Source organism: Lemur catta, chromosome 23 (genome assembly GCF_020740605.2).
Source record: "Lemur catta isolate mLemCat1 chromosome 23, mLemCat1.pri, whole genome shotgun sequence".
NCBI lineage: Eukaryota > Metazoa > Chordata > Mammalia > Primates > Lemuridae > Lemur > Lemur catta.
Genome location: NC_059150.1, coordinates 16,215,390 through 16,228,091, shown reverse-complemented (window position 1 = coordinate 16,228,091; position 12,702 = coordinate 16,215,390). Strand labels below are relative to the sequence as shown.

The 12,702-nt window shown below is 35.8% G+C and overlaps 1 protein-coding gene across 1 annotated transcript in view; it reads left to right on the top strand.

The window, feature by feature from the left end:
• EPRS1 (glutamyl-prolyl-tRNA synthetase 1) overlaps nucleotides 1-11,756 on the top strand; it is a 66,291-nt gene extending 54,535 nt beyond the window's left edge. The window contains exons 24-32 of the mRNA XM_045536326.1: nucleotides 695-774; nucleotides 998-1,099; nucleotides 1,649-1,804; nucleotides 2,280-2,477; nucleotides 2,966-3,139; nucleotides 4,921-5,081; nucleotides 7,534-7,612; nucleotides 11,240-11,304; nucleotides 11,406-11,756. Of these exons, the coding sequence (XP_045392282.1) occupies nucleotides 695-774; nucleotides 998-1,099; nucleotides 1,649-1,804; nucleotides 2,280-2,477; nucleotides 2,966-3,139; nucleotides 4,921-5,081; nucleotides 7,534-7,612; nucleotides 11,240-11,304; nucleotides 11,406-11,556 (1,166 nt within the window). The 3' untranslated portion in view covers nucleotides 11,557-11,756. The remainder of the gene's footprint in view (nucleotides 1-694; nucleotides 775-997; nucleotides 1,100-1,648; nucleotides 1,805-2,279; nucleotides 2,478-2,965; nucleotides 3,140-4,920; nucleotides 5,082-7,533; nucleotides 7,613-11,239; nucleotides 11,305-11,405) is intronic.
• The last annotated feature ends 946 nt before the right edge of the window (nucleotides 11,757-12,702 follow it).

Below are 12,702 nucleotides of genomic sequence, written 5' to 3'. Positions count from 1 at the left end.
CAAGCAATCCTCCTGCCTCAGCCTCCCGAGTAGCTGGGACTACAGGCATGCGCCACCATGCCCGGCTGATATTTTTTTTTTTTCCTATATATATTTTTAGTTGGCCAGATAATTTCTTTCTTTTTTTTTTTTTTTTTTTTTTTTTTAGTAGAGATGGGGTCTCCCTCTTGCTCAGGCTGGTCTCAAACTCCTGACCTTGAGCGATCCACCCACCTTGGCCTCCCAGAGTGCTAGGATTACAGGCGTGAGCCACCGCACCTGGCCTGCAGTGAGCTATGTTGATGCCACTGTACTCTAGCCCAGGCAACAGAGTGAGACCCTGTCTCAAAAAAAATAAATAAATAAAAATAAATATATATGTGTGTGTGTGTGTGTGTGTGTGTGTGTGTGTGTGTGTGTGTGTGTGTGTGTGTGTGTGTATATATACACACACACACACACACACACACCACACACACATACTCTTACATACACATACACATATAATGATCAAGTTTGATAGATTTATATCCTTGAGTAATATACTTTATGAAACAGATAACACCATTCACTTAACCATTACAAACATTGGAAACATTTACACAAACATATATTTAATTCCTATTAATTATGCTGCTGGTTTAACTCTTGCCAGACTTAAAGAAGAAATAAAACCTTAAATGACTAACTCCCTCTATTTTTCTGTGTCTTTCAGTCATGTATCCTGCATTTGCAAAGTGGGTACAGTCACACAGAGACCTGCCCATCAGGCTCAACCAGTGGTGCAATGTGGTGGTAGGTACACACCCCTCTTAATGTTCTTTCATTATTATTCTGGTTTGTTTTTTCTTTTGTTTTTTTAAAGTACATTTTTTCTTTTCAAAGGATTGGGAGTATGGAAGCATTTTTGAAGTATTTTGGATCCCAATTATAATTTTTGATTACTTACTGTGGAAAATTGTTAATAGCAATTGAAAAGTTCTCTATAATGACCAAATTGTATTCTTTCTTCTTCCAGCGTTGGGAATTCAAGCACCCTCAGCCTTTCCTGCGTACTCGTGAATTCCTTTGGCAGGAAGGGCACAGTGCTTTTGCTAGTGCTGAAGAAGCAGCAGAAGAGGTATAAGAAGTTGTCATCCATGTTAACTATGTTCCGTTTCTTTGTTTAGGCTCTGCTGTTTTATTACTTAAAATTTATGTAACACCTGTTAAAAGAAAAATCAGATTAATTCAAATGTACATGGGGTTAAGAATCTGTTTATTGAAATGTTTCAGTAAACGAAATGTACTATTTTAAACTTTCAGGTGAAAATAATTTTTGGACTTTAATGTGTGGAAAAAATTATAATCCCATGATTAAAATTAATTACTTTCCAGGAGATTCTTTTCACCTTGATTAATGTATATCTTCAAGAAGTATTTATTTTCTCTTATATTCTAAATTGATATACATTTTTAAAAGTTATTCAACAACTTTTCATACTGCTTTGTTGAATATCTTCCTTAATAAATTCACACTGGCTGCATTAACCTTTTCATAAGAAAAGGTTTTTATTGTTTGAAGTGCTTTTCCCAACACAGTAAGTTTTAAGTAGTGTAGTTTTACAGATCTGTAATGAATAAATATACCCTAAATTTGAACACATTTATACTTAAAATGTTGTTGCAGGTCTTGCAGATACTTGACTTATATGCTCAAATATATGAAGAACTCCTGGCAATTCCTGTTGTGAAAGGAAGAAAAACTGAAAAAGAGAAATTTGCGGGAGGAGACTATACAACTACAGTAGAAGCATTTATATCTGCTAGTGGAAGAGCTATTCAGGTATCAGACTACTGCATAAGATTTATAGGTGACTGTATGCACAGTCCGTGGGCAGATCCAGTAATTTCTTCTGTCATCAGAAAGGTAGTCTCTTTTAAAAAATAAGTTTTTCATGTGCTTTCTAGACCATATAATAATTTCAAGCAATTCCCATTTCTCTAAATCTCCAAGGTCTGTTAAGTCATGGCATGTATCCTGAATTAACAAAGTATGAATTCCTTTTTAACCTTTATAGTTAAAGTTATTCCTATGAAAGGGTCTACCCAGAGCAAAACATTTGAAAATAGTATTTTTTTTTTACTAATTCTAGTCTCTTGTTCTATCAGTTATGCTTATATAGTAAAACCTTATTTAATGTAAAAAGGGAGACAAAACAGGTCTAGTGCCATTTTAAAGCATGTGATCTTACAGTAATCATTTTCAAAGGCATAATAGGTTATTAAAATTAAAGGTTGTATTTCTTTCTTTATTTTAGGGAGGAACATCACATCATTTAGGGCAGAATTTTTCCAAAATGTTTGAAATCATTTTTGAAGATCCAAAGACACCAGGAGAGAAACAATTTGCCTATCAAAACTCCTGGGGCCTGACAACTCGAACTATTGGTGTTATGACCATGGTTCATGGGGACAACATGGGATTAGTATTACCACCCCGTGTAGCCTGTGTTCAGGTAAGAAAAATATTTCTGTTTATCATTTATTTTACAAAATACAAGCCGTATTTACTAAAGCAAATTTGAAAGGGTGATTTTCTGAATATCATTCAGGTAGATTTCTCTGATAATAAAAACAACATAGAATACAGTTTTACCCTGGTATTGTGTAACTATGTGTATCATTTGCATTATTTATTGTTTCTTACTGTTAATTTTTAAACCTGCTATTAATGTAAAACTTTTTTAGAAATTATTTTTTGAAGTGACTTACAATAGGCGAAATAAAGTATAGTAGGTCAAATGAAAATGCATTTAGCATGGATAAGTGATATACAGGTAATTAGTAGACATTATATATAAATTAGAACTCATACAAGATGATCTGTGTTAAGATTTATAGTCAGCAGTAGGTTTTGACTCCTGCATATTATGTAGTTACAGGACCTCATTACTTCTATATGTTGTTTCTTTGTATACATTTGGGACATTGTGCTGGATTCCAGGTGGTGGTTATTCCTTGTGGCATTACAAATGCACTTTCTGAGGAAGACAAAGAAGCGCTGATTGCAAAATGCAATGAGTATCGAAGGCGGTTACTCAATGTTAACATTCGAGTTAGAGCTGATTTGCGAGAGAACTATTCTCCAGGTTGGAAATTCAATCACTGGGAGCTCAAGGTAAATTCTTTAGTTATATCTTTTACCCTCCACGCTCCCAATTTGAATTTAGATTTCCTCTATTGTTTACAAGTTTTTATAAAACTTAAGGCTTTTTCATTACTTTTCTCTAATTTGATAGTTGTAAGTTCTTCACTCAAACTAAGTGTTGAGCACCAACAGTTCATAGCTTTGTAATAGCGATACCTAACATTTATATATCTGCTAAATTTGAAATTATTTTAGTGGAAGCTTATTTTTATTATGTTAGAATAAAAATGATCTTGAAGCCCTTGTTTATGATTAATAAACCTCATGTGGCTAGTATACTAAAATGTTTATGCCAGGAATTCATATAACAGGTCATTTAAACAGTAAGATCATCAGAATAGTGGCACAACCTGGCTGTCATTCTTATAACTAATAGTAAAACATCTGAGATGATTTGATACTTAAGTTTTCACACCACATTGTTTCATACCAGTTTGTTGATTTTTATTTTGTATATACAAAGCCAGTCTAAATTCCAGTGTATTGTTTTTAATGTAACTTTCATCTGTTGCTCATTATCATTAATAGATGATCTATGCTCTTAATTCCATTTTATAAACTTCTGGGATTTAACATTTTTTTGTTAAACACTGAAACAGGGAATCTTACTAGATCTAGAAATTAAGAGTCAAAGATATATAAACTCACATTATAGGAAATGAGACAAAAGAATTGACATTGCAGCTCCAAGGTTTCAAGTATGAAAGCTCAGCAATACTGGGATTATCCAGTGTTGATACACCTCAAGTTCCTGGAGTTGCTAATATTTATCAACTTAACTTGTTTTAAATGGCCCCTGAAGTAAATCTTTTGTGCTGAAGAATAGTAATTATGTTGATACTGCTTCCCTTTTCAGTAATATACTTGCTCTTTAATGTGCCCTCCTACCTTTAAAGAAGACTTTGTCTGTATAATTTCCCCTTTAATTGTAAACTTTTTTGCTTACTTCGAAATAGCTGTTTGTGATACCAGTTCACAGCTTCTCTAAACCAGTTTCTGTTTATCTGGTGTACCAAATGTTAAAGGAGAAACTTATTCCTTGTTATTAGCTGAATTAAAAAGAAAAAAGTCAACCATACTCACTCCTTAAAAAACCAGAGATTATAGGGTAGTGGTTCTCAAAGTGCAGTCCCAGGACCAGCAACATCAGCATCACTTGAGAACTTGTTAGAAATATAAATTGTCAGGCCCCATCCCCAGCCCACTCTAATAAAAAACTCTGGAGGTGGAGCCCAGCAGTCTGTGCTTTAACAGTCCCTCCAGGTGATTCTAATGCATGCAAAAGCTGGAGTATCCAGATTAAGGGCTTCCTACCCAGAGAACACCAGAGTACTGTGATTGAGTCAAGAATGTGTCAAGGTGCTGATCCCCTTAGTGGCTTGGGCAGGCTTTAGCTTCAAGAAGCCTTCTCTGTTTATCCCCATGTACTATACAAATATAATTCTGTGTGTGCTACTTTGTGAGAAAAGTTGGGAATGCTGATCTAGACAACTACCCTCTTAGGTTTCTCCATTCAGAGCTTCCTTAGATCAGAATAACACTAGCAATAGATTTTTTCCCCTTAGGTTTATGCCTTCTTATTGGAACAGGTTTCTATACTATCTCATGAATATTACCTGCTTTCTTCTTGTTTAGCTATGCTTTTACTTTTTGGGTTTTTATTATTTACAGAAGATAAAACCATGAAATAAGTCTCTATATTCAACTGGAGGTGTGCATATATCATTTTAACTGCCTTTTTTGTTGTGTAGGGTGTTCCAATTAGACTTGAAGTTGGGCCACGTGATATGAAGAGCTGTCAGTTCGTAGCTGTCAGACGAGATACTGGGGAAAAGCTGACAGTTGCTGAAAATGAGGCTGAGACTAAACTTCAGGCTATTTTGGAAGACATCCATGTTACCCTTTTCACAAGGTAGTTTTATTTACAATTTCTGTGTTTCTTGTCTTCAAATTCTACTCAAACTTTGAGATCTGTGTGAAGGAATTTTGGGGTTACCCCAGCTGGAAGTAATCTTTCCCTCTGAACTCCCACGCTACTTAACTTGCCACTCTGGGTTTTTGACTTGTACCATGGTTATTTTGCTAAGTGCCTTCTGCTGCTGACTAGGTTTGCAACAGTGGATTTTCTCTCCCCTGGACTAATTTAGGTTAATTTTAGATCCAGACTTTTATGAGATATAAATGTGAACCATTAAACCATTGACTCTTCACCTGCTTAATGCACATTGGCAGCACCTGGGAATCTTTAATAGCTACCCATGCCTGGGCCCCTGCCAGAGATACTAGTTTAATTGGTCTAGCGAGGGTCTGGCAACCATACTGTTAAAAGCTGCTGTGGTGATGATAATGTAGCCAAGGCTAAGAGCCTCCTGATTGGGATTGGGGGTAAGGGATGGGAGTGGGTCTCAGAGCTGCCCTGACCTATGGAGAGAAAGTCTTTTAGAATCACATATCGTCATGCAGACACACCAGAAGATTGGTGTCATTAGTGTGACACCTTATTTTCTTTCCTGCTTACAGAGAGGAAGGCCCACTACCACTGGGAAAAGAGGCTCAGTTTGAGGGAGAGTAGTGCCCACATCTTATTTATTCCTTCATCTTCTAATACCTTGTGCATAACTCACGTTAGGCCTCAATAAATCTTGCACTGGAAGGAATGAACTAGTACCAGCCTTGGCTTTGGTGCTTATTTATGCATCTCTTACCCTAGGCTTGCTTACCTTAAAATGGGGCTGATAATAAGTGTCTTGAGGGGTTATTTTAAGGATTTGTTTGGCCTACAAAAGATATAATGCATTTGAAGTTCATCTGAACTAAGAACAGGTCTTTAAAGCTATTTCTTCTTATTGCTCCCATTTAAGAAGTGCATTTAGTGCTGTGGTTCTGTTCTAGGGATTCTCTTCAGCCTAGATCTCATTGGCTATAACTTTGTCACATGGGCCCATCTCACTACAGAAAAGTCAAAAGGGGAAGAAGAGTGACAACTCATTATTTAAAGGGGAGAGGGCATACAGAAAAAGAAGGAGGGTGGGCAGCAGCAGGAAGTGATTACATTCTTGTGAGGCCCAGGAAATCTACATTTTACATAAGATAAGGTTAATGTGTGAGAACTAGGGCGTGCAGAATCAGTTATGTAAACATCCCCGGGTAGATGGAAGAATGATCTTGTCTCTGTTCTGCACCTGGGAAGATAAACTTGTGATCAGCATTATTAGTTGTGGAATCTAGCAGACTTTAGTTTTAGGAGCTAAATTTAGCTTTTATACCCAAAGTTACAATTTGCATGTCCTTGTTTATGGGAGGCCAGCAAGGAATTTCCTTATGAATGATCTGTGGGGTCAGTCCTTGTAGATGCCTGAGGCCTTTTACCTTTCTGTGGGGATCTGGCTGAAGTATAATGTTAGTTACAGCTATTCTTTTGGAAGGAGTTGTTGCTTGACTCAGCCTCAAGGCTTGATTTTGCCTTTTACATAAGGAGCTTGGTGGGAGGGGGTCCTGGGGTGGTGGGTGGTGGTTTTTTTGTTTGTTTGTTTTTGTTGAACTGGAGGAAACAGCTTTTGCAGACAGCTAGCAATCTCTGGCACAGAGTTCCATGGTCTTAGCCCTGAGATTCAGAAATAAACAAATGCGTCTTTTCTTCCTGAGTTACCACCTATGAGTGGGCCTCATGTAATGTGTTCCTTTGAATGTGGAAAAGAATAGTATTTATTTGCATTTTGAAAACCCAAGGTTCTTCAAAAAGAGAATTACATAGTATGTGAAAATATCTTGAATAACATATATTTGTGTGTTTTTCCTTTTCAAAATAGTTTTATGACTCTGTGTTTAATTAACACAATAGCCCACATGGTAGTTAGACTTACCAGAGTATTTTTCCAATTTTGTAGAAAGGAAAACTAAGACCATAGAGGTTTAAAAAATAACCCAGACTCCCACAGGTAGTAAGTGGCATAGCCAGGAATGGAATGTTGGTCAATAGAGATTTAACAGCAATAGGAAAAGCTTTGATCACCCATTGCTATGTGGTTGGCAAATTTCCCATACATTTAAGGCTCATTATTATGTACAATAAGGTAATTGCCAGTCATTTCCAATGAGAGTTGAGATTCATTGGACTTCTTCTGACATCTAGGTTATTGTTCTTTCTTTAAGTTATGCTTATCTTATGTGTTTGTTTGTTTGTTTGTTTTTTGAGGCAGAGTCTCCCTCAGTTGTCTGGGCTGGAGTGCAGTGGCACCAGCATAGCTCACTGCAACCTCCAACTCCTGGGCTCAGGCCACTGTGCTCAGTTTGTCTGTGTTTTTTAAAACCTTGTCTTATCTGTAAGAAAAATTATGTATTCTTTTCTAATTTTTTTTTGGTAGGGCTTCTGAAGACCTTAAGACTCATATGGCTGTGGCTAATACAATGGAAGACTTTCAGAAGATACTAGATTCTGGAAAGGTAAGAGACTTGTGAAAAGTTTCAAATATAAAAATATTTCAGTAAATTGTTTTTTAAGAGTCATTGAGTTTATGTATGGCATTAATCCCTTTTTAAGCCAATCACATAAAATGATTATACATTACTCAGTATTACATACTATTTTCTACTGGCTTTCCCAAAGCATTATAACATTATACCATTTTTGGATAGTCCTTGTGAACTGATTATGCAAAAGCCTTTTCTCATACTTGATACGCTGCTTTCTAAACAACATGCATTCTGTATGCCCCTTAATGTCTTCATTATTGAAAATTTTCATTTTGTTATTTCAGTTTAAGTTTCTACAAGTAACCGTTGTTCTAGCTTTAGAAATGTAAAAAGGAGCATATTCCTAAAACAAGGTGAAAAGTCAGTTTCTTTCAATTTCCTGACCATACCCCAACTCTAAATTGAACTTACTGAATAATGTGAAGAACAGTGCTGTTCATGTTTAAGCCTATTTTTCGGAATGAGTGGCTACCTCTGGTAGTTAATGGCTCTTCAAGATTTCGTCGGTTTTATGTATTGTGTGTATGTAGCTGTTCCTAGCTGAAACTATACATTTTCATAAATATGAAATTCTGATTTACAAAGTTATTAGTTATTGGAATGAATCACTTGTGGACTTTAGCATTTGATTATACAGCCAGTCCTGTGTCCCCACATTACAAGTGCAAAACCATGGGCCAGAGTCTAAATAAATGATCCCCAACTGCACAGAAGCAGACCTGCTGCTAGAATTTAGAGCTGTCTTCTGTCTCAGTTTAATGCACTTTCCTCCTATCTTTTTTTTTTTACATGCTGAGAATGAGCAAGAATTTAGGCAAAACTTTTAATTGTTATATGGTCATAACCTACTAGTAGGGCTCTTATTGCATGAGCTGGGAAAGTTTATCTCTCTGGCTCTCAATTTACTATTCTGTAAAAGAAGTACAAAATATGTAATTTCAAAGTCCCCTTCAGATTCATAATTCTTCAGTATTTAGCTTTCTATTCTTCTTAGTTTATTGCCTTTGTAATCTTTCACCTTTTTGGGTTCCATAATTTTTTACTTAAACTGCCTACTTTTAATAGAAGGCTAGAGAATGAATAACCATTGCTGCAGTATATGTTTTCTTTCACTGTAATTTATTTATGATTTTTTTTGTTCCATTAACTATTGGATTTTAAACTTTGTTTTATTATAGAAATATGATAATCACTTGAGCACAGTTCATTAGAGACATTGCTTAAGAGTTAATAAATCAATAGAGTAACTATCAGATAATCCATTGCTTTCAAAGAAATTAATCCTAGCAGGTATTAGTGGAATTGTTATCTTTTATTCTAATATTAGGTAACTTGCTGTGGAGATTTCAACATCTATTCAAAAGTGGAACATGTGGTATTTTAGTTGTATGTCCAAAGAGCACATAGGACCAGAAAGCAAATTTTGTTTCTTGCATTCAGTAGTCAGATCCATCCCCTATCTTACCTCATACTAGTCAGCTTAGATGTGTTGACTGACTATCAAGTAATCTTCGAGGCTGTTGTAATAAAATTGTATTTACTAGGAGGGGAGAAGGAGGAAGGGATCTTTGGAACTTTGAATGTAGGTGAAAGTTTGATTTTTCTACCCTTCTGTTGGTATAAATGAAAACAAATTTTTATATCTGATTTATAGGACTTGATTTTAGTATTTTTCCAAGGAGAGAATCTTAATTTAATGAAAAATAAATGCTATTAATATATAATATATATTTTTTTACTGTTGCCATGCATTACTAATCTTTTATTAATTATTAGGATTTTTGAGTATCACTGTATCTTCTCATTAACATCTTCTACTAAAGAATTTAAGATATTACATATTGCTAAAGATATGTCTTTTTAAAAACATAGATATAAAATGATCAAAAACAAAGAAGTGAAAACCTTTTTATGGCTCAATAAATAGCCTCAAAATCCATATTATCTTTGCATACTAATGAATGCCAAACACAAATGACTAGAAATCTCAGGTCTTATCATCTAACCTTTACTTTGAAGCTAGAAAAAATCAAGACGTTGTTTACAAAATTATCACTTATGACTCCAAATGCATTTAATTAATAACAACTTGAATTTGTTCACATTCTACAACCATTTTAAATTTAAAAAATTATTATTTTAGAATTCTCAAGGCTTAATTTTTTTCTTAGAGAAAAAGAAAATATGACTTTGTTTACTGTACAAAGTTTTTGAAAGTTAGAAAAATATGGCTGTAAATGTTTGTAAGTTAATAGAAGTAAAAGCTTCAGAGAAATCAGATTTATATTTATTACCCAAGGATACTCTTTGTAATTAATTCTTAATACTTTATCATTGTTAAGTTAGAGACAGTGATTAAAGTTTTCCCCCATTCTGTCTTTTGTAATGAATTTTAAATAATACTTTTTATGAGTGTACATTTTTTCATGCTTTTTGTTTGTATAAATGCTAATATATCAACTTTGAATGCCGGGAGTAACTTTGTATTATTTCAGCTCTTATGTCTCTAGGTTTGTTTTTGCTTTAGTTTTCATTGCACAAATAATTTCTATTAGGTCATTAAATATGAACTGTCCAATTTCGAATCAAAAGTTTAGTTTATTATATCTCATGCAAGAAACAGTGCAATTAATCAAAGTATGTACCTAAACTATCGATATGGTTTTGCCATCTTAACAGTAGCTTGCTTATGCCAGCAGCGAATAAGCCTGGAGAGCGAGTGGCGATGAAATCATGAAAGGTGTTTTCTTGTTGAGAATTGAATATTTTTCCTTGCAAGAAGTGGTCCAAAGCCTGGAAGAAGGGGAAGTCAGTTGTTGCAAGGTCTGGTGAATACAGTGAATGACAGAGAGTTTCCAAGTCCAGCTGCTGTAGCTTGAGCAGCATTGTTTTTTGCAACATGTGGTCTTGCAAGAGGATTGACCTGTCTCTATTGGCCAGTCTCGGCTGCTTAATCACAAGCATCCTCATCATTTCATCCAATTGGTTGCAGTAGACATCCGCTGTAATTGATTGACCAGGTTTCATGAAGCTATAGTGGATAATGCCAGCGCTGGACCACCAAACAGACACCATTAGCTTTTTTGAATTCAGTTTTGGACTGTGTTTACACACTTCATCTTTATCCAACCATTTTGCCAAACACTTGAAATTGTCCAAAAGAATCCATTTTTCATCACACGTAACAATACAGTGTAGAAATGGTTCACCTTTATGTTGTGACAGCAAAGAAAGGCAAGCTTCGAGATGATTTCTTTTTTGATGATCGTTTAATTCATGTAGAACCCATCTATCCAGCTTCTTTACCTTGCCCATTTGTTTCAAATGGTCCAGTGTTGTTGGAATAGTAATATCAACCCTTGCTGCTAATTCACGCGTATATTGAGATGGATTGGATAGTGGAAAAACATTGTTTCCTATCTCTTACACCTCTGAGCAAAGTTTCTAGCAGGTTTGCAAAAGTATCATGGCCTGAAAGGGCTGGGAGACCTATCCTGTTTTTTGCTTATAAGTTTAATAGAGAACTCAAATGTTCTTTCTATAGAATAGAATAGAAGGATTTTATAAATACAGAATACTTTTCCTTTTTTTTATTAGATTGTTCAGATACCATTCTGTGGGGAAATTGACTGTGAAGACTGGATCAAAAAGACCACTGCCAGGTAAGCATAATTAAATGATCAAACTCGTGAGGCATTGCAGTGGAAAGGAATAGCAATATACAGCATACATGAATAAAATTCTTACTTGTTTTTAATTTTAGGGATCAAGATCTTGAACCTGGTGCCCCATCCATGGGCGCTAAAAGCCTCTGCATCCCTTTCAAACCACTCTGTGAACTGCAGCCTGGAGCCAAGTGCATCTGTGGCGAGAAGCCTGCCAAGTACTACACCCTGTTTGGTCGTAGTTACTAAAGGATACAACAAAAAACCCCTGTCCAATTCTCCTCACTTTTTAAAAAATTGATATTACTATCTTCTCAGATACAGTTTTATGATTTTTTTAAAATAAAAGCTCTAAAAGGAAGTTACATGACACAATTATTCTTATGCCCAAATTAACTGTGGAAAAGGCTTTTCTGTGAACAACCCCAGTAATAAATATCATAAACTAATACTGTTTTATGTTACTCATTTTTTTCTGAAATGCATTATGTGCTGCATTACGTGCTACAAGGAAATTCCTACAAAGAGGTGAAGACAGTTGAAAGCTAGGTAGCTGTTGTTGATCTGAGCACGCCTCGAGATGTTGCAGACCTTGAACCACCAATTAGCCCCTGTGTTCTGTATCTTGAAGCACGTCCTTTCCATAGCTCCTAACACTGAATCTAAAATTGCCTTGAATCTTTCTGTTTAAAAAACAAAGCAAAACCACAAGTGGAAAAAGAAGAGTAATAATAAAGCTTTTCCTTGAGCTTCTCTTTCTCCCTGGTTACTATTGGGTCTTTGGAAAAAAGGTCGTAGTTTCTGATCAACCCTCCTGGCTTCTACTTCTTACTCTGCACTTTTCCTCACCCGTCTGCTGCCACAACACTGTTTTTACTGAGAGCACTAAGAATGCTTCTGACCAAAGGTAATGTTCACTTCTTAGTTTCTTATCTTACCTTATCACTCTGCTGCAGTTAGTACTCTTTTTATTAAAATTATTCCTATGACCTGCCCTCCTTCCTCTATAACTCTTTTTGTTAGTTCCGAGTCTTTCACTGGCTTTTCTTCCTTGGCCTGCTTCTTAGACATCGGTGTACTAAACTTCCATACTTGACCCTCTCGTCCTGCTGCCTGACCATCCTCATCCAGTCTCGCAGTTTCAAATGGCATGAATAGGCTAATGACGCCAACACTTTTTATCTCTAGGTCTGAGCTCTAGACCCTATTCCAGCTGCACACTGAATTCTCTTGAGTGTTGCACCAACAGTTCAGGTCAACATGTCCCCAATACCTCAATTTCACCCTCTACCCCTAGACCTTCTCCTGTAGTATTTCCTGCCTGGAAGATTAGCACTGCCAAAATGCAGCCAAACTAGAAACCTAAGAGTCATCCCAAGCAGCCCCTCCCACACC